Raw genomic sequence first — 21,753 nt, forward strand, 5'->3', positions numbered from 1 at the left:
ACAAGCACACACACATTAACACGCAAACAAAACTGCTGAATATACACTAATGCAGATCCAATTAAATCTGTTTGAAATGAATATTTAAGAAAACATTAACAACCACTAACTTTTGACCCTTAGTGAAAGATATGAGTAAACTAAATTTTTTAATTTCTATTATTTTCTATACAAAGCCATCCTCAGCTTCTTGAACCTAAATAGACAGCAGATTTTGAAATTGAATAAATATATGGAACTAAGAAAATACAGTTTAATAGTAATCAAAGTGGAGATGTACAACATACCCTATTTTTCGCACAATAAGGCGCACTTAAAATCCTTACATTTTCTCAAAAATCAGCCGTGCGCCTTATAATCCAGCGCGCCTTATATATGAATTCTTGTTGTGCTCACTGACATCACACCAATTTCATGTGTCACACTGCGCTGCAAACATCTGTCAAAATGTTTTAGTGCAACTTTAGTAAGCGACCAAACCGCTTCGCCTGATTGATTGTCTTTGGTTGAATATGGGTTGCAATGTCAGACAACATTACACGCTGCCCCAACCTCACGCTATCGCCGGTAACCATTAACCAATCAGAGAACGGTATGTTGTAAGCGTACAACGTACCATTCTCTGATTGGTTTAAAGTGGAGGAAGCAAACAGATGAACTGCGTCGAGTAAAAAGGAACAGTTTCTGAGGGAACATGGCGAGATGATAAAGTTTAACTAAACTGACTTTTGTTTTGGCTTTATTTACCGTATGTTTTATCACGCTCCTTAAAACGCGGTGTGCCTTGTGTATGAAAAAAAGACATATTTATTGATATCGCGCCTTATGGTTTCGGTAACATTAATGTTGCGCGTTGCATAATTTGATATTAATAACTGCACGCTGCACACAAATAGACATGGATCATTGGCTTGCAAAAATCTTACATTTTAATTCATTTCCTTTTCTACGCTAATTTACCTCCCTATTAAGAATAAGGATAACTTTATTTATCCCGAAGGAAATTGTTGTGCCACAGTTTCATGTAAAACATAACAATAATAAATAATAGTAGGAAATTGTGAAAAAAGGGGGGGGGAGAATAAGTAATACAAAATAAAACAATAAAGTGTCAAAGTCAAGGCTATAAAGTGTTTTAAGGTCTTAAGTACAAAGATTTGAAGATTCTCAAATCTTGAAGGAAGAGGAATTAAAAAGTCTGATAGCCTCGGGTAGGAAAATGTGTCTAAATTACATGAAAATGCCATCAATAAATGGTTAATTGGTCATCAACAAAAAATTAATAATAACCAACCAATCAAAACAACGACAAAAACCAATTCAATATCATCTCGAGAAAAAAACTTTCAATTACCAAGTGGGCTTCCTGAAGCGTTTTTATATAATAATACAGCTAATTATACAGTGTTTGGCTGATGTATGATTTGGTGAATGCAAACTAGCAAAAATGAAACCTCACCTGGTTGAGAACTTGCTCTACCTGGTAGACCTCCTGCAGGGCTCCACAGTCAACCAACTTCAGCTGGTTCACCAGCAGATGGATGGCGGCGCGGGGGCAGGTTAACAGGTGACAAACCAGGCACGAGCCACGGATCAACAGATACAGTTTCTGGTGAGGAGATTCAATCATAAATGCCAGATGCATAAAATCCTTTCAGTGTCGGACGGTCGTCAGGCCGGCACACAAACCTCCATGGGAGGAAAACCAAGTAGAGTTTTGAAATCATCCGCACAACAAAAAGAAAGGATGATTCATTTTACATATATCACAAAAAACGTATTCTCGCTTACCGGAGAAGTGTGTTAACAGCCTATGCTTTGCTCGAAACGTCATGCGTGCGAGAATACGTTTTTTGTGTTACAATTAAAATAAATCGTTTTTTCTTTTTGTTGTTTTCAAAACTCTACTTAGTCGGCACCCATCCCTAATTGGGTCGCGGATGTGCGTGTGTTATTCTTTTCTAGCTCTCCGTGGTGAGTGCTAATGAATTACTTTCATGCAAAAATATTATGATATATTGTCCAGCTTTTGAGTTGTGTAGTGAGAAACTTACATCAAAAAGCAGTGGGTTGTACACAGGTAGAGGGAGCTCTACATGTCCCAAGTGTCCGGGACAACTGTTAAAATCCTGACAGCAAGTTGAACAAACCTTATGGTAAAAGGAAAAAGTACAAATTCAATGAGCAATTTTTCAGCTTTAAACAATGTATGTTACATTTAAAACAAATGATGGAAAGACAGGAGGCGTCGCTGGAGGTCGCAGCGATGAAGATGCTGAGGATGGATAGGGTCAGAAATGAGTCCATCGTGTTGAATGTTTTGGAGAGAAGGTCAGAGAAGCCAGACTGAGATGTTTGGCTCGTGCACAGACGAGAAATAGTGAATATGTTGGTAGACGGATGCTGGAATTGGACCAAAGAGAAGATATATGGATGCAGTGAGAGAGGATATGAAGTTAGTTGTTGTGAGAGAGGAGGATGCAGAGAATAGATGGAGAAGGTTGGTTCGCTGAAAAGCCAAAAGAAGATGTTGCATTTCAAACAAACATGTCGTCTTAGCTAAATGTCAGCACATGAGAAAAACTGAAAATTGTGCAAATTTCACATTAAACCGTACCTCTTTGTTGTCTGCTGGCCCCAGGGCCAGGTCGTACAGGCTGTTTTGTGCCACATTCCCCACACCATCGAGGAATCGATGGTTGGTGATCGTCTTGACGCTCAACTTCCTAGAAGAGACCCAAGAAATAGAATAACTCTAACAGTATTCACTAATCCCTGCAGAGTTATTGAGAATATGTCTATAACATAGTTTATGATTTAAACTGGACATTTCCAGTCTGCTCAGGCGTGTTCTGAGAAATGTCATGCAACCACGGGCAGGTAACTTCTCACCTTATCTCTTCGGCAGAAAACATGCCAAAAGACATGCCCTCCAAACGCCGCCAAGGGACTTCTTTTCCAAACAACATTTTGAATAATTCCCCAAACTCTGGTTGTTTTGGTCGCAAAAACACGGCGACGCTGAAAACCACATGCGACAGCGACTTCCTGTAAAAAACATGTGGGAAGGTAAGACCACATAGGAGGGGGGATGCAGATAAAACCAATCCAATAATTACAACATTTTTGACAAAGTTATCGCTTAAGAAATCATAGCGATATTATATTTTTAAATTCGAATATTTTATTTTCATAAATCACGTGAAATGTAACAAAAAAAAACTTTAATATGATTATTATGATTACGTCATACCCCTAAAAATGTTGTAGATGGATTCTCCCTCCCAGAAGCCCTCAGGTTTGTAAAACATGGCGGCGGTCGGGACGTATGTAGGACACTGCATCCGAGAAAACAGACGAATTTTGGCCAGAAACATCGTGAAACTGTGGGATTTAAGGTAAATGAATAATAACTAAAAAAAAGGAGATGCGTACAATCAAATTCAATTTCGTTAGCGTTATTACCAGCTTCTAAATTACGGTGTAATACTGCCTCCTTGAGCCATCATCCCTTAACAGTACGTCTTGACAGCTTAGATTATTTAAGTTTAGATTATTTTAGATAAATTCAGATTAGATTCAACTTTATTGTCATTACGCATGTAAGGATACAGAGTAACGAAATGCAGCTAGTATCTAATCTGAATTGCATATGTACAGAATGTGCAGTATTCACATATAAATGCAGCGCTTGGGACTAATGTAAGAAACAATGCAATACAGATTTAATGTTTTCCAAACCTCACCTTTGGATTTTATATTATGTATCCTTCCTGTTTTAAGTTTCCCTTTTTCCATACAATTAAATTGTATAATTAGTACCATTAAAGACAGATATTTCATCTATCCTAAATGTCATTATTAATCGGCTTTATCTTGGGTCTAATACAGTGGTTAGAAGACGCATTTTTAAGTGTTTAATGCACATTTTGCATCGTTGTTTTCTCAGGAGTTTTGGTTGGACATCAGCTTTGGAGAAACAAGCCGCAGAATCATACAAAGGTTAGTCAGAGTGATGATTTGCTTATGAATGAAAGCGAAACACGTGTGTAACCTACTACTCAACATTAAAATCATGGACTATCATAAGATTTCTCTTTGTGTGTGTAACTTTTAGTTGCTCTTTCCTTTTGGCTGCTCCCTTCAGGAGTTGCCATCACAAATCCTGTGCCATCCATTTAACCCTATTCTCTGCATTCTGGACTCTCACGATTAAACTTTAAGTCCACCTTCACTACACCCGCCTTGCACTTTCAACATTAACATGCAAAACATATAAGATTTTTCTTTTTCATCATATTCTCCAACTGTCCACCCGCATGTATTTTGTCTCGCTGTAGCTCACCATCATTCCTCTCTCATATCCTCTCTCACTACGTCCATAAATCTTCTCTTTGGTTTTCCTCTGACCAGACTTGGAAATTTCAGGGGCCACTTGTGGCCCTTCTGGCGTCCCTCATGCCTGCGTGACGTCAATGCATGAAGTTTTTCCATTTCATTTCTATTTTTTTTTAGGTGTTTGTAGTCTCATTATCTTCTGTGTAGAGTTATTATTCTAACTTTAAAGCATTCCAGCATATGGACAGCATTATCATTTTGTTCTGAGTATAGATTCATTTCAGTTTTACATTTTTCTGTGATAACTGGGTTATTTAAAATGTTTTGAGTGTGACCTCCAGGTGATCTGTTCTGGTGAAGGTCACCTGAGATGTAAAAAGCCCATGATCTAATTTCACAGTTGTCTGGTCTGTAGAGGTCTTCTTTAAATGTAAGGAAATAGTCGATTTGAGATATAATGAATGATTGCATCTGGTTGGCTTTATCTCTCTCCTCCATCCCCATTTATTGCATCAAAATATCGACTGATGTTTTTTAAGTCTCCCGGTTCCTTGTTTCTTACAGGTTAAAGAATCTCACAGGAATAGCTTCTATTTTACCTCCTTTTAACTTCAAGTATAATAAAACCAACTTCTTTATCTTTATATTTGGATATATGTTCATAGTTTACAGCACTAGATACTAAGATAGCCACTCCTCTCCAACTTCCTGATTCATGGTAGGAGAAATGGACTTTTTTGAATCCCATTTTATCAAATTAAACATGTTCTAAGTGATCGAGGCAAATTAATCAATGCTTTTTATCTTTCTTAAGTTCTGACAAAATGTCCTCCCTCTTAATTAGATTAGGTGTACCAATTATAGTTGCAATGCTGTGTGAAATGTTTATAAAAATAGAATGCATAGTTTGGGGGGAATGCAAATCTCCCCAAACCACATTTTATCTTTAACAGAACGTTAACATTATATAAGATGAAACTTGGACATTTTACCATTTCATGGAAGATATGAGCTTATTTTGAAATCGTACCGCTGCAGCCACTGTCCTGCATCCATTCTTCCACAGGCAGTTTACAAAAACGAGTAGATCAGAGTTTTAGGAGAGGAATGTTGTGTCGTTCTTGTCAGATGCAGGTTTTCTTGCTGCTTAAACGTTCACGTCGGCAGATTTTTGCATTTTTTTGCGATGCACCGGATGTTTTCTACCGCAGGCGGGAAAGTTCAGTAACATAAGCAGTATGTGGTTTAGCGTCGTCTGCTAACATATGCAAAGCTTTCGCTGAAAGGGACGTCTATTTGGAAGCAAATGTTTCTCTAAAACCTCCTCGCGCTTTTTGGTGTTGATGGTGCTTTTCCAAAGGTGCGAGCTGGCCGTGCCCTGGTACTGGTTGTGTAGCAGCGCGACCTCATTATATCAGAGATGCAGGCTTTCCAACGTCCTGCAGCTAACAAGCTGGACGGTCACCCTCATATTTTGCCCAGCGGATTCGCCATCCTGGCCTTCCAGAAAGAATTTCCAGTTGTGATTGATGTGAGCGCAGAACATCAGACCTTTTACATGAGCTTTGCTCCAGAGAAGATGGCTGGGTTTTCTAGATTGTGTTCAGATCTGGTTTTGCATGATATACCATTAACTGGGGGCTTGCATGGCTAATTATGGCATTTTGTTATTTCATGTTGAATAGTCAGAAGCTCAGTACTTTGTTTTTTAACAGTTTCTGGTTATGACAATGACATGGGCAAACAATATTAAAAGGAATCCCCTAATTTGTATTAAATTGATGTCGATTTTTTTGTCGTAACTATTCTGTCTACCCTTTGATCAATTCCATCGTTTCTTCTCACTGGTGTTGCAGAATCCACAGAAGGATGTGTTGTCCCGCTGAAGAAAGAATGGTAAGTATAGATATCACGGTTATCCAGTATTAATAGTATCGTAACATAAAGTCAAATTCTCCTTGTGCACGGCCCGAAATGAATGCAAATCTTACTGAACAGGACCAAAGAGGCCGTACTGGAGGCTCTGGCTTCAACCGTCCGAAGGGTGAGCGGTTCTTCCCTTCTTTCTCCAGACTCCTCACGGTCCGTACAAAGAATTTGGTTTATCTTCGTTGGTATATTTAAATTCTTTTTTTTTCCCCCTTTGTCTGCTAGGACCGTACGGCTTATCCCTTCAGGTTCCAGGATGATCCCTACCTCTCTCCGAGGATGTCCTCTGAGTTTGTATGTCTGAGCTTTACATTTACATGACATTTATTTATTTGGTCCTTTAACTGTCTCAACACCCTTTTCTCATTCATGTTTTATCACTGTGTTATTGTATTTTGAGATATTTAGTATCTAATGATTTTCCTTGAGCTTTTTTCTCTTCAAGTATTGCAAAAGTCCGGTCGATTCCTTAATTTTTCTTGTGGACTGAAGAGATGGAACAATTGATACGCGACAAAACATTTCATTTTTATTTCCAACTATTTGCATCTGGATCTGAAACATAATTTAGAAGATAGAATAATTTGCAACGGGGCACCGAGTATTGGTAGACTTTTCATTTGCCCAGATGTGTCCTACTACATGGATTATCAAACAATAAGATAAGATAAGATAAGATAAGATAAGAACAACTTTATTTATCCCGAAGTAAATTGTTGTGCCAGAGTTTCAAGCAAAACATAACAATAATAGACAATAGTAGGAAGGAGGGAGAATAAGAAATACAATAAAATATAAAGTGTCAAGGTTAAGGCTATCAAGCGGCTATCAATACATCATCAGTTTCAGATTGCAGACTGCATTTGTCAGAATCAGAAGTAGCTTATTGATCCCAGAGGAATGTGAGTGTTCTTAGTTGCTTTGTACAGGGAAGACATGTAAATTGATAAAAATAAAACAGAAAAAAATAGAAATGAACATCCTTAGCATTGTCCGGTAAACGTTAAAGGATATCAGCTGTCCGAGGCCCTTCTTGTGAGCTACGCTTAGATGGAAACAGGGATAGCAATTGTTTCGGACCTTCTGAAATCCTTTGTCTTTGACACGTTGAGCCGCAGATGGTTCTGCACGCGAAGAGAGATAATGGAGTCCGAAACAGCCCAGGATCCCCCCGACCACTGCCTGGTCAGTAGAAAACCTCTGAACGGGACAGAGCTGGAAAAGTGGTTTGTTGTCATTGGAGTGAGAGGCGTAACCTGTTTGAAAAGCAGAGAGACGTCAAAGGGTGAAAGTCGATCATTTGTCAAGCAGAAAGAAGAGTCAGTCGAAGCCATAGCACAGACATTGACCAATGGGACAACCGTTGGGAGTTTCCTGAAGAAGAAAGAAAGAAACCGTTGGTGTACTTAGTAACAAAAGCCAAACAGGTGGACGAAGGACAGGAACATTGTGAGAGTTCTCAAGAAAAACCACCAAAAAACAGTTAGTGGCATCAGCAACAAACTTGGGAGGCGACACAGGAAGATGTAAACCACTCATCTGTTAGAAGAAAAGAAGGGACTGACTGGAATTTGCAAAAATGATCAACGATGAGCTTGAACATTTTTGAACAAGGTTTAACGGACCGATGAGACAAAGTTGAACCGGTGGAAAGGTGGAACCTCCGTATGATCCCAAACATACAAGGTCTTCTGTGGAACAGGGTGGAGATCATTCCATGGCTGGGCTGCACGGCGGTCTGTGAAAGCAAGGGATTTGCTACGAAACATGAAGTATCGTTCAATTTAATCATAAGTCTATCTCGTATTTTTGTTCTAATACTTTTGAAATCCCCCAAATCTGGTGTCCTGTTACAATCCTTTTTAATGTAGAAGTTTTGTTTTGGATCCAAATTTAAATACCTGGAAATAAAGCTGAAATATTGATCTTTTGTCTTGTTAAACTCAACTGTTTTAAGTCTACCGCAAAAGAAATTGCTGTTGATACTGTTCCGATATTTGGATAGTGTTCATTGCACTTCTGCCGCATTTGATATTTGCTGAATGGTCCTTAATTCAAAGAGCAATTAAAAGTACATAGATGCAAACAATGATCAAGACATGAAAGGGAAAACCGGTTGTTTAAATGTTGGATTTTAGGAAGTAGCATTAAATGTGTAGATGTTATTGCTCATTATGTCTGGCTAATTGCCATGTATGCTGAGTATTTTTTGGGGGTCATGAAATTGTACAGTGCAATCTTATGCTCTATTTGTGTTTTTACCATGACTTTTTTTTTTTCAATTGTTCTAGATATTCTTTGAAAACTTGCGGCAAAGAAGTCATTTCATGTCCAAGTTGTCGCATCCGCAATGTTGATACCGTTTCTGTCTCTTTGCAGAAGCTGTACTCTCTTTCCCAGGAGTCCGGTAGATCGGCAGCCAAATTCTTTGTGAACAGCAATCCAAAGTTCTTCAGCGAAAGCTTTGCAGAGCCACACATACCAGTAAGGCAAACACAGAGTTTCCAAAAGTAATGGACAAAGCGTATATTCACATGTTTCTACTGAGTGGAAGCTATTTGTCGGATGAAGTAACATTTGAGGCTCGGTGTGTGTCTCTGGCAGTGTCTGATGCCGGACTCAGTGGTTCAGAGTCTTGGCGAGGTCAGTGTGGCAGCACTGAAAGAGTTGATCGGCTTGAGGAAAGTCAAAGCTGCTGTGGATGTTTATGATCAACTGCTACAAACAGGTGAGCCCTTGCAGAAGGTACCTCCCTCTCTCACACACACACACACACACACACACTCGTATACAGTGTCCTAATTCAACTTTGTCTCCACGATTAATATACCCCAGGTACAGCCATATCCATGGAAACAACGCATGACCTACTAGACCTCATTTGTCTCTATTGTGACAGAGACCCGGTCCAAGAGGAAGCACCAGGGACCGAGGATACGGTGAGTGTCAGGGACACTAAATTCACAAGCCTCCTCTCAAAGCTGCGATTGTTACACCTCTCTCGGGCTTTACCGACAATTGAATGGTCGAACATATAATTACCGTAATTTCCGGACGATAAGCCGCGACTTTTTTCACTTAAACAACGATGCGGCTAATATATGGACTTTTTTGGGTGGGGGACGCTAACGAGCTTCACGCCGCTAAAATATTTATCCTCGTCACATGGGACCGACGAAATGACCGGGAAATTCTGAGTCCGTTCAACTCCGACACCGAAGAAGACGACTTTGGCGGTTTTAGTGCGCGGGAGGAAGACCGAGATAGTGATCGGCTAGCCGGTGCGGCTTATATTGAGGTGCGCCCTATACTCAGGAAATTACGCTACATCTATATATACAGTGCTCAAAAAAACAAAGGAAACACTGAAACAACACAGTGTAACTCCAAGTCAACCACACTTGGGTGAAATCAACTTAGGAAGCAACACAGATTGATTAGGACTTGTTTTAAGGACATGACATCAACGTTGGATCGAACTGGAGTGTGTTTTTACACTTTCATTTGGAGTCCGGACCAAACGGTGCGGCTTATATTGAGGTGCGCTCAATAGTCCGGAAATTACGGTACAAAGATCGTCACAACACCAGTTTGTCCGCAAATCCGTTGTGTTTGATGCAACGCGCTAGAAAAACTAGCCAGGTTTGTGTTGTTCATGTGAATAATGGAAACATCACAACTGGTCTCATTGTTAGCAACTTTTTTTAAAATAAAGTTTTATTTTTGTATTTGGTCCATCTATCTGTCCCTATATCGCAAGGTCAGATGACATTTAACTGCTATTTAGCCTGTATTTTGTGTATATGTGTGTGTGTGTGTGTGGTCAGGAGGAGTCATGGGAGGACAAGACCGGGAGGAAAGGAAGGGTTCATCAGGCATCAGACTTGCTGAAGCTCCGTTGGAGGGAAAACAACAATGCCGAAAGAATCTTCAACCTTCTTCCACAGAGAGATACCAAGTGTTACTCTTCTTTGATTCGTGGCATGGTTCAGGTAGGAATTGCTGTTACTTTTTCTAGAGAAGACAGTTAAACTTGTGGAGTTGTTCTACAATTATCCAGGAATAAACTTTATCTATATGTATATGTATATTAACGACGGCTCAATTTTCATCTCCATTTACCAAATTTATATTTCTGTATGGGATCCAAAGTCCTGTACTCAACATGTAAAGTATGATTGTGTACGTAAATGTTGTAATTTTCCATATACATTACTTAAGGGCGCATCAAAACGCAGCCTATTTGTTTGTAAATATGCAAGCTTTCTGATTTTATCCGTAAAATGTGTCATTAGTGTACCGCCTCTTAAGCAGGTATCAAAACCAGTTGTTTCGATTTGGTTGGTTGAATTTAGGGTTGATTTGAACACTATTATAGGTGATAAAATGTTTTATGCCTCCAATATTTTGTTGAGGGTCCAACATTATTGGTGTAACAGTGTTGAATCCAAGTACAGGACATTAATGTGTCATTGCGAGGCATCATTGTCATCATATGGCTCCTTGTTTTTTCACTATTAATAAAACTAATTATTATTATTATTATCAAATATTGTTAATTAATTAACAATTTCACGTGCGCTGTGCAATGGTTGCTGTATCAAGTTGTTTGTTTGTGTGTGTCTGTGTGTCCCCCCAGCATGGAGCCTATGCAAAAGCTTTTAGCATGTACTCAGACATGCTAAACAACAGAATGACAGGTCAGTTGCAACTGATATCAATAAATTCTTATACTTCGCAGCTCATGGTTCAAATGTGAATTTTAGAGTTTTAACTTGATGCGACCACAGCATTTTCTTTTGTCAACTATTCAAACTTTTCAGCATACTGTTCTTTGAAACCTAGACGAAGTAGAAAAATCCATTGTCTGTGTAAATGCAGTGAAATTGAGATGCATAGTAATTACACACGGCGAAGAATTCACAGAATAATAAAGCACAGCGATGATTACACATATTTTGGTTAAATGTTGCACATAAGAGGTGGTAGAATTATTGAATTTTTTAAATATGTTTTGGAATTTTGCAGATCTTGTGGTAGTCATTGCACATGCTTGCTGTTAGAAGAGTTTTGGCTCAAAGAAAGGAGCAATTTAACATCCTGGCATTGTGGCCTTTGACCGACCTGCAGTATATAGTCTGTTTGAGAGGAAATCTTTAAGACGTGCACAAGTGGACCGTGGGAGATGCACGTGTAGTGATCTGCACCGCGATGCACGTGCAACCGTTTGGTTCGACCATCGATGACCATCGTTGTTCGGGTCACCACGGCCATGTCTTTCTACAACGTTATGTCCTGTCCAACTTAAGCATTCGGGTTCTCCTCGATTCCTATCATAAGCCTGCTGATGAACCTCTGAAACACTTTGCCACCTCTGCGTCTTTGGTTTGGACGCAGCACGCCACGGTTGTCAAGTCACAGCAGCAAAAACTGAAGCGCACACTCAGCATTCTGCCATCGATCTGTCAATGGCATTGACTTGATTCATGCAGAACTCAGAACTTGACCTCTGACATGGAGACATCCGCCAAAGTACCGTGTTTTTCAGACTTTTTTAATGTTTTGGCTGGTCCTGCGACTTCTATTTTAAAATATGTACGGTATATTCACGTTGTTTTCACACTGACAGCCGGGAGAGTGCGCTTTAGGCTGGCGTTCCAGTATCTGCTACTCCTATTACTCCTGAAGCAGGGAAAATTTAAAACGTAAACGTCAACTTATAGACGACTGAGAAAGACTGAACACAAAGGCTCCCCCAAAAGGAAAATCATATTCTGCAGATTACAAGCTGCAAGTTGTGAAATATGCAGCCGAAAACGCCAATGGAGCAGCAGAAAGAAAGCGAGCGAGAAACTAGTGAGGGACCGGCGAAAAGCCGAGGATACTCTAACTGCAATGAAGAAAACAAAAAAAAAGCGAATCACTTGAAGACGTTTCATGTGCGTTTCAACTCTTCCGCTTACATAACAAGCCGCCATAATCTAGACGCATCTGAAAATTCATAAGACTCAAACTATTTGTCTTAATCTGAAAGTTGCATATTTTTGTGGTGTGATGGAGCCACATCAGGGTCACATATAAGAACCCAAATAGAAGATTTTGTCTCCAAAGTATGTCTGTTGATGAAAACCTGAAAGGTGACACAAGTTACGACAACAAGTACGTGTAATTTTCGTGCAAAATAAGAAGATTGCCCAGAAATAGTGACCAAAGTAGGTCATACAGTGATTTTTATCGAGCCAGTATAAAAGCAAAACAGCTGTTTGAGATGGATTAAATGTCGTTTAGCCTGTTTCCAAAACCTCTATGGCACAGTTTTCTGAATCACGGATTTTAATTGTTTTAAATGTTGCGATCATTATTGATCTTAAGGTATATTTTTTTAATGATAATGATGATGTTATCAGTCAATCTTTGGTTTGTGTCCATTTACATATTCTTCTGTCTCCAGCTGATGTCCACATCTTCAATGCTCTGATATCAGCGGCTCCTGAAGTCAGAGAGAAATATAACGAGCGATGGGACGTCATCGCGGTAAAATCATTCTCTCTCCTCTGCTTAGTCACTGGAGTTTCATATTTCTGCTGTTTTTAGGAAACAATATTTCTCGTGCGTTGACCAATGTTGCTATATTTGTCACAAGCAGAGCTAAATGCTAAGTGCATGAAGTTTTCGATATCTCATGATTTCTGCTGCCAGCTCAGTGATCCAGTTATAGTGTCAATATGTTAAATGTATTTTCAATATACTCTTCCAACTTGAAAGTATGTTTTAATTGAGTCAAGAACACAAAAGGGCTTTTGCTCTTAATGTTTCTCCACATCAAGAGAATAAGAATAAGAACAACTTTATTTATCCCGAAGGAAATTGTTGTGCCAAAGTTACAAGAAAGACATAACAATAAAAAAATAATAGTAGAAAATTGTATAAACAGTACAAAAAAGGGGGGATAAGAAATAATTAGAATAAGAATAAGGACAACTTTATTTATCCCGAAGGAAATTGTTGTGCCAAAGTTACAAGAAAAACATAACAACAATAAATAATAGTAGAATATTGTATAAACAGTAAATAAAAAGGGGGGGAATAAGAAATAATTAGAATAAGAATAAGCACAACTTTTTTTATCCCGAATAGGAAATTGTTGTGCCAGAGTTTCAAGTAAAACATAACAATAATAAATAATAGTAGGAAATTGTATAAACAGTAAAAAAAAAAAAGGGGGGGGGGAGACTAAGAAATAAAAGTAAAAAAGTGTCAAAGTCAAGGCTATAAAGTGTTTTAAGGTCTTAAGTGCAAAGATTTGAAGATTCCCTGCAGCTGAAAGAAGAGGAATTAAAATACAAATGTCTTAAATAACAAGTGAAGACTATAAAGTGTCTTAAGTACCCAGTGACAGATAATCCTAACAATATGTGCAGGGAGCCATCTTTTGCCTGACTGTCTGGTGTCTATTTGCAGGAGCTGTTAAAACAAATGAGCCAGCAGAAAGTTCAGCCCAACCTTCTCACCTTCAACTGCACACTCAAAGCCCTGAGACGCTGCGGCTCCTTGGCCAAATCTCAAGCGCTGAATACCATGAATGAGATGAAGGCGGTCGGCATAGGTACCGAAACACGGTTCAGCTTTGCACACGCATGACAATCTTGGGATTTTGTAAACAGAATATGTTTGTTTGTTTGTTTAGCTCCAAGCTTGGCCTCCTTTGACCACATCCTAGGCATCTTTTACAAAGCAGGTGCTTCAGACAGTGCAGCACATTTTAACTCACCAATCATAAAAGCTGTTGCTAACAACTGCCGTTCAAATATTTTGTCTCCCATTCAGCCTCTTCTGGCCATGGCAGCCCTGACCTTTTGCAGGAAGTGATGTCAGAGGTGGCAGGAAACAGTTTTTACTGTCAGGACCCTAATGATGGTGTGATTTTTACAGTACTTAAATGTGTGTGTGTGTGTGTGTGTGTGTGTGTGTACAGTTGCATACAAGAAGTTGTTAGTTCAAGGTATTACATTTTTCCAAGTGTTGTTACAAATAAGAACACAAGTATTCATGTGAATTTTCCCTTCTTGTCTCCCATCAGTTCTGTTTTTCTCCAGTGCAATGCGGATAGTAAGTTATCTGGTTTTCCCTGTTTTATATTGATATTTAATATTGCTCAGCGTGAATCATTTATTCAAACGTTATGAATTTCAACTTCGTTGTAGTAATCATTTTAAATCCTAGTCCTGCCATCCTCCTGCAAAATGAGGTTTCTTACATACATTTCAATCAAATCTGTAACCGTAATGATGTTTTTTTGTTGATTTGTTTTTGCACGTCAATAACTTCTGCTATGACAGTGTTTGGATACTAAAGATCTTGAGCTGGCTTATAAAGTCCAGAGCTTGGTGGAAGTGGGGGAGAACTGGAGGCTGCTAGGAGATCCTTACCAACAGAGCATTTATTAGTAAGTAAGATCCCAAACCATCACAAATGGAGAGCTCGTGGTTGAATTCCTGCCTCGCTTCACTCGTGCATTAAAATTAAATGTGTTTTCTAGATCAGCGATTCACTTTCACTAAATGTAGAGCAGCAAAATAAATCCCTTTATATTCAATCATGACTGTACCTTTTCGTTATGACACAATTCCCACCTTCTTTTCCAGCGGTCGCTTCTTTAACCTCTTGTGTATGATGGAGAGCATCGACATCGTGTTGAAGTGGTACAAGGACCTCATTCCTTCGGTCAGTACTTGAATAATAATTGTAATTAAAACTTGTCAAAACTTGGAATTAGATTTTAAAAATCTTGCAACCTCAAACTAGGTAACCAGTACTAACAGTAACAAATTATGCTAAATTATATTTTTTATAATTATATAAATTATATATATATATATATGTGTGTGTGCTTGTGTGTATATGTGTGTGTGTGTGTGTGTATGTGTGTGTGTGTGTATATGTTGGTATGTATGGATGTATGTATGTGTATATATATATATGTATGTATGTGTGTGCATATATATGTATTATGTATATATGTATGTGTGTATGTTTATAGGTATGTATGTGTATGTATAAATATATGTATGTATGTACGTATCTGTGTGTATGTATATATGTATATGTGTGTGTGTGTGCATATATGTGTATGTGTGCATGAATATATGTATATATGTGTATATATGTATGTATATTTATGTATGTGTGTATGTATAAGTGTGTTTATATGTATGTATATATATGTGTGTGTGTGTGTATGGTGTGTGTGTGTATGGTGTGTACGTATATATGTATATATGTGGACACACACACACACTTAAAGTGGGCTTAAAAGAACAGATATGGTGTACGTTTTGCAAAATTCAAATAAAAAATCAACACCATAACTACCAACCACATTTTTTTTTCCCTTTCTTCACCATATTTACGAAACCTCAGTTTCCTCTTTTTTACTTCTAATCAAGCAAATATCGGTGTTGCCTTCCTTTAGGCAGCTTTTAAGACAGACTCTACATGATCTGAGTTCCTCTAGGTTTCGGCGCAAGCCGAGCGAGCCAACTAATGTCCGCTTCACGTTCACGTGGGGCTTTAAGCTGGAAGCGTTTGGGCGAAACAAAAACCCCTTCTTGCAGAATGTGCAAATTTCTTTCTGGCTTCTTCATCCTTCTTGAGCGAGACGCTTCGAGCGCCTGTGAATGGAATTGTGGCATTCATTGTTTGCTACGTATGTGTTGATTGCATCGCAGTATTTAATGAAATCAGTCCCGCAAGTTAAATAACGTGGATCGACACATTGATTTGGACGGCCTCAATAATACAAACACCTAAATAACTTTTGAATGTTTCCCATACTGCTTTTAATAATGATCTATTGTTTCAGTTATACTACCCAAACCCTCGGGGACTGAGAGACTTGCTCCAGGCTTTAGACACAGACAACCGTCTGGATATGTTGCCGTCAATCTGGAAAGGTGAAAGATTGTCAGAAATACAGAATCTGTCTGATAGCAAGTGTTACGTATAAGTATATGATATATATACACTGCTCAAAAAGATAAAGGGAACACTTAAAAAAACACATCCTAGATCTAAATGAATGAAATATTCTTATGAAATACTTTGCTCTTTACACAGTTGAATGTGCTGACGACAAAATCCCACAAAAATGATCAATGGAAATCAATTGTATCAACCCATGGAGGTCTGGATTAGGAATCACACTCCAAATTAAAGTGTAAAAACAAACTCCAGGCTGATCCAACTTTGATGTAATGTCCTTAAAACAAGTCCAAATGAATCTGTGTTGCTTCCTGAGTGGACACTATGATTTCACACAAGTGGGATTGACTTGGAGTTACATTGTGTTGTTCAAGTGTTCCCTTTATTTTTTTGAGCAGTATATATATATATATAAGTATTTGACTTTGTTTTGTAGATATCTGCTCTTTGGGTCACGACAACAAGCCCGATCTGGTGGAGGAGGTGCTGAGCCTGATGGCCAGAGACATACATAGTCCCGAGGTCAGATAAGCCGAACGTTGGATTTTCGTGATTTTTTGTGCAAAAAAAGTGAAATTGCGAGGTGCGTCTGTGTCCTCAGGTTCAGGAGAGGTTTGCAGAATGCGCTCTGGAGGTGAAGAATGTGTTTGATAGCAACAGGGGAAGAGCGGGTTTGGAGTGGAGTTCGTCCAGCCTGTCGCACATCACCATCCTGCTGCTGCGAGACAGAAAGACCCGGCAGGCCTGGTGAGACGTCAACCGCTTTTTCAGCAGAGATTTTCCAACTTTTCCAACGTTTACATATTTTTTCCTCCCTACAGGGAGATGCTGAAGCTCTTCAAAACAAAGAACAGAGTTCCCTCGTAAGTTTTACTTAAGTTTTACTTGAGGGTGGGCAATTATTTTGTTTGTTTGTCACATTTCTTATTTTGTTTTTATGCGCCGGCCAACTAGATGTCATGTAAATGGAGCGAAATGAAAATTGCAGTTTAAATGTTTACATTTGTTATTTCAACTTCGAAATCATTAATGATCATATAAATGTACCGACATTATTTTGTATGTAATCATCCATAGAAAATTAAACAAAAGGAAAAAAATAAGGAGGTTTTAAATTCAATATTGATTGAAAATATTGCAGCCCGCAGCCGTAAAATGCCCAGATCTGGTTTAAAATATGTTAAAGTGGCAATACTTATGTTCACTTTACTGTGAATTTTTCTTCTTTATTATTCCACAGTGCTGAGCTGTTGGAGAGCTTCCTCTCGGCATGTCAGAGCGAACGCTCTGCTCAAAGAGCCGTGGAACTGGTTCAGCTGTCAGCAGCCTTCTGTTTGCAGGCAACATCCAGATTAGCTAAAAGAACTCTGGCTGAGTTTGAAGTGAGCGAAGAGCAAAGGTGAGAATGTTATGGCAGATCAGTTTATTGCCTTTCTGGTTCTTTAGAAGAACAAGAGTTGCACCTTCTCTGTAGGTTCAGCCAGGTAGAAGAAGCATAGATGAAGGAAGAAATGCACTTTGCCACAATCCCTTCTATTTAGCTCTGATGCTAAAAAGTCAAATAAGCCGTCTTCTTCTTCTTCTCTGCCTCCTGTCTTTTCATCATTGGAAGTGTTTCCAGTCCAAACAGCATCGCTGGTCTCACCACAGTCTTGTACACCTTTCCCTTCCTTCTGGCTGATGCTCTTCTATCACATCAGACCCCGGACACTTTTCTCCACCCATTCCAACCTGCTTGAGCCCAGAGTCGCCCGGCAGTGACTCCAGGCTTCCTCAATGAAAAGGCGTTTCAATTGAGGAGGTTTTTGGAAGAATTCCTTCCTCTGATCTACGTCTTGAGTGGAGGTCAGCAGCACCCAGCGCTCCCACTGTACGCAGTGTTGACAGAGCGCCGCCTCCTTCTCCTGATCCTTCGGACGGTGGACCAGAGTCTCCTTGAAGCCCAAGGAGGTTTGAGGAAGTGGTTTTCCATGGTCTCCAAGAAGTTTTTGCCTTGGCGACGCGTGCCTCTTGGCCTGCCTGTACCTCTCAGCTGCCTCTGGAGCTCCACAGGCCTGATAGGACTCCTTCAGTTTGCAAGCGTACCTCACCGCCGGGGTCCACCAGTGGGTTCCAGGGTCGCCTCCCCGACAGACGCCAACCTCCTTATGGCTGCAAGTCTACCGCTTCGACAACAGGAGCACGAAATATGGCCCGTCTGGACTCGGCGTCCCCCGCCTACCTCGGGCGTGGTTGTAGCTCCTTCTCTACCAGACGTTCCCAGCAGACCCTCACGTTACGTTTGGGCATCCTCCCCCGCTATCGGAGCCGGCTCACCAGCGGGTGGTGTTCGGTTAGCAGCTCCACCCCGTCCTTCACCCGAGTGTCCGGGACCTGCAGCCGCAAGTCCGACGACACGACCACAAGGTGGATGTAGCCTAAGTCGCGTTGGTCCCAAGTGCACATGTGGACACCTTTATGCCCAGACATGGTGTTTGTTTTGGACAATCCAGAACAATAAGATAAGAACAACTTTATTGATCCCGAAGGAAATTGTTGTGCCAGAGTTTCAAGCAAAACATAACAATAATAGATAATCGTAGGAAGGAGGGAGACTAAGAATACAATAAAATATAAAGTGTCAAGGTTCAGGCTATCAAGTGTTTTAAGGTCTTAACAAGTACAAACATTTGAATATTCCCTTCAAACATTTGAATATTCCCAAGCACAGAAGTCCAGTAATAAAACACTGCTCGGGTTCAGATCTGGGGTGGAGGCTTCCTCTGCAGAAAGTAACACTATATTGCTAAAATAACCATCATGAAGCTACTTTGGGGGGGAAAAAACAGAATTTAGATCAAATCCCTGCACATGATAATAAACAGAAAGCTTTTATGTCCTTTAACAGCATAGTTTTTGCATTATTAACATTTTATACTCGTGTTTTTCCCCATGAAAAATGTAATTAATTTAATTCCGTCCACAAGAATGCTAAAAAATGTAAATTTGTTTTTTTTTTTTCAGAGCCATATTAACTGAGCTGGAGACCTTCGGAGAAGTGACGGACTGAAAGTGACTTTTTTTAACACCATCACTACGAAAACTTCCCTTTCCTGACACAAAAGTGACAAATGTATGGAATCGTTTTTCCCGTATCTGTATAATAAAAGTCAAAATATTGTCTTGATGTTTTGAGAAACTTAATTTGTGTGTGTCAGTTTATACCACGTGTTTTTTTTCTTCTTGAACATGCTGTTTATAATATTCTTCAAGAAGAGACGCAACTGTTTTTTTTTTTTCTGCATTTGTCTCCGTCTAAATTTCAAGACTATCGATGGCCGGGATGATGAATCATTTTACTCTCACAAGAACAAATTATTGGATTTAAATTGTAAAATCTGGACTGTTGTCGTGCTTCTCCTCTTCAGGTGCTGTGAGACTCTTAGAAGTCTGCAGAGCCAAACTCAGCGTCCTAAAGACAGCATAGATTTTATTCAGTCGACTTTTCTCAAGCAGTGAGTTGAAAAGCTGACCGAGCACCGAAATAAAACATATCCTATGAAGATGAAGGTTATCGTGAGTTAAACCTGGCCTTCCAACATTTCTCCCACAATTTACCTGTAAAATACTGAAAATGAAATATATAAACTTTCAGTCTCTATGCATTTTTTTCTTCCATGCATTTTCAACCTTAGCTACTGTAAATAAAACACCTTTTAATTTAATTATGAAAGGATATTTCTGACGGTATTGCTGTGTATTTGTGAACGTGAAAAGGAAACACTGGGAGCCGCAATTACTTTTTGACGTCTAAAATAAAGATACCACCGTTTATATTGCTTTTTATTACCTTTAGACTTTGTATAAACAAGTGTGAAATTCACAAAGTGCTACAGAAGTGCTACAAAATAAAATTTTATTTATGTAATGAATACATTTTGAATATTTTTAGCTTTGGGCTTTCACAGCGTGTAGTGGAACCTTGACCTGATATTTAAAAATAAATTGGGAAAAAAAAATCAATGTCAGTAAATAATGAAAAATAATTATTTGCAAAATATCTTCATAAATATCTATTTTACCTGGTTTATGGGGCTTCTGCTCCTGAACTTCTGCGCACAGCATCTGCAAATCGGGGCTGTACCGGCTCCTGTTGATGTGACGTTTATTTTGAGAGTCGAAAAATAAAAATATAATTTTACTTTAATATTTCAAGATCACAATAATCTTCCAATTTAGAATTGAAATAAAAAAAAAAAGGTACCAACACAAATAAAATACACTTCATTTATTTTCCCAAGCCACTCGGAGCCGCAGTGTAAGGATGAGAGAGCCGCACTCCTGTACTAGCTCTTTACGCAAAAAAAAAAAAAGTTGATGACGACATCAGAGCCTTCTAGCAGGCTACAGCAACGCCAGCGTATTCATGCCCTCTGATTAGATAGTCAGAGAGCGGACTAGTGAATTAGCAAGGAGAAACCGTACTAGCTAGCTTCTAACAGAAATATAGTTATGTTTGTTTAATATGGGTTTTGTCAACTCACAATGGCTGCAGGAGGAGAAGAAACGGGTTTAGTTGCTGATAAAATGTTAAAGCTATTTTCTAGATGGAGTTTTGAAGAAAAGCTGGACAAAGTAAAGAACGACCGAGCAACTCCTAAGCTAGCAAACCTGTCACAACCAGGAAAAGGATTGGTCCGATTCGTCTTCTTCAGGAAAGAAAGGAGGATGGATTTCGTCTACAAATGGTCAGAATTTTTGGTGAGTAAAATGCTGCTATTTTCCTAAATAATACTGCAAGGTTATTATTGCTGCTTTTTATGTGTCGCAGCTGTTTGCTATTAAGGCATTTATTGTGGCTACTGTCCTTTTTGTGGCTCCTGCATGAATTTTAACACTACCTGAGTTATCTGTCCATGATGCACCTCTCTTTATACTGCATTTCTGCATAATATATACACATTTGAAGATAAAATGCTTTTTGCCAACAAAATAAATTTCTCGAGTCATTTTCATTTTCACATTATTTAAGTTACGGACAAATTCTTAAAAGATAAAATTGTAAAATATACCCTGCTCCAAAAAATAAAGAGAACACTAAAATAACATCCCAGATGTGAATGAATGAAATATTTTGATGAAATACTTTGTTTTTGACATAGTTGAATGTGCTGACAACAAAATCACTAACAAAAACAACAAAATCATTGCGTTATGTCTATTTGTCGCTTTTTTTTTTTACTTTCTCGCTTATCCACCCAGATGCACTTGTCTGTGCAATTTTTCAATAATCATATTTAAATCACATGAACAAATCTTCTTAATCAGTGTTGTAATTTGTCTTGTAAATATTGTTGTTTGTGAATCCAATCTGCAATGAGGTCATTGACTTATTTTCTTAATGCACAATCTGTGCATAAAATGGTTGGAGAGAGGAAAAAAAACAAAGTAAAGGTTAAATATCTGTTTTTGTTCATCAGCTGTTAACAAGAACAAGGATTGACTGACTGTTTTCTCTTATGCTTA

At 38.9% G+C, this 21,753-nt stretch overlaps 2 protein-coding genes across 3 annotated transcripts in view; one reads left to right on the top strand and one right to left on the bottom strand.

Moving 5' to 3' along the window:
- Positions 1–3,040, bottom strand: part of polr1a (RNA polymerase I subunit A) — a 36,476-nt gene extending 33,436 nt beyond the window's left edge. Inside the window, exons 1-4 of the mRNA XM_086158371.1 lie at positions 2,893–3,040; positions 2,618–2,726; positions 2,055–2,150; positions 1,460–1,609 (exon numbers count right to left, since the gene is read on the bottom strand). Of these exons, the coding sequence (XP_086014497.1) occupies positions 1,460–1,609; positions 2,055–2,150; positions 2,618–2,726; positions 2,893–2,969 (432 nt within the window). The 5' untranslated portion in view covers positions 2,970–3,040. The remainder of the gene's footprint in view (positions 1–1,459; positions 1,610–2,054; positions 2,151–2,617; positions 2,727–2,892) is intronic.
- Positions 3,041–3,285: 245 nt separating this feature from the next.
- Positions 3,286–20,245, top strand: ptcd3 (pentatricopeptide repeat domain 3). Of its 2 annotated transcripts, XR_015107022.1 has the most exons (24): positions 3,286–3,398; positions 3,950–4,002; positions 6,195–6,234; positions 6,337–6,382; positions 6,493–6,561; positions 8,647–8,751; positions 8,872–8,995; positions 9,103–9,206; positions 10,095–10,259; positions 10,907–10,967; positions 12,719–12,801; positions 13,729–13,873; positions 13,955–14,005; positions 14,095–14,184; positions 14,348–14,376; positions 14,607–14,713; positions 14,913–14,991; positions 16,130–16,220; positions 16,685–16,770; positions 16,850–16,995; positions 17,070–17,111; positions 17,489–17,647; positions 19,252–19,360; positions 19,656–20,245. XR_015107022.1 is itself a non-coding variant. In XM_086158184.1 (23 exons), exons 1-23 carry the CDS (start codon positions 3,310–3,312, stop codon positions 19,295–19,297), a joined length of 2,010 nt encoding a protein of 669 aa, XP_086014310.1. In that variant the 5' UTR covers positions 3,286–3,309; the 3' UTR covers positions 19,298–19,426. The 2 variants fall into 2 exon arrangements, 1 of the variants encoding a protein (XP_086014310.1); XM_086158184.1 differs by lacking the exon at positions 19,656–20,245 and having other exon boundaries at positions 19,252–19,426.
- The last annotated feature ends 1,508 nt before the right edge of the window (positions 20,246–21,753 follow it).

The sequence above is a fragment of the Fistularia commersonii genome, chromosome 13 (assembly GCF_037954325.1).
Source record: "Fistularia commersonii isolate RoL2024-O1a breed Wild chromosome 13, RoL_Fcom_v1.0, whole genome shotgun sequence".
Taxonomy (NCBI): Eukaryota; Metazoa; Chordata; class Actinopteri; order Syngnathiformes; family Fistulariidae; genus Fistularia; species Fistularia commersonii.

Excerpts from the sequence above, each read along its gene's own strand:
- ptcd3 (XM_086158184.1), top strand. The coding sequence starts at position 3,310 with ATGGCGGCGGTCGGGACGTATGTAGGACACTGCATCCGAGAAAACAGA. Across the intron at positions 16,996-17,069 it reads AGAAAGACCCGGCAGGCCTG|GGAGATGCTGAAGCTCTTCA; the intron begins GTGAGACGTCAA and ends TCCTCCCTACAG. Across the intron at positions 17,112-17,488 it reads ACAAAGAACAGAGTTCCCTC|TGCTGAGCTGTTGGAGAGCT; the intron begins GTAAGTTTTACT and ends ATTATTCCACAG.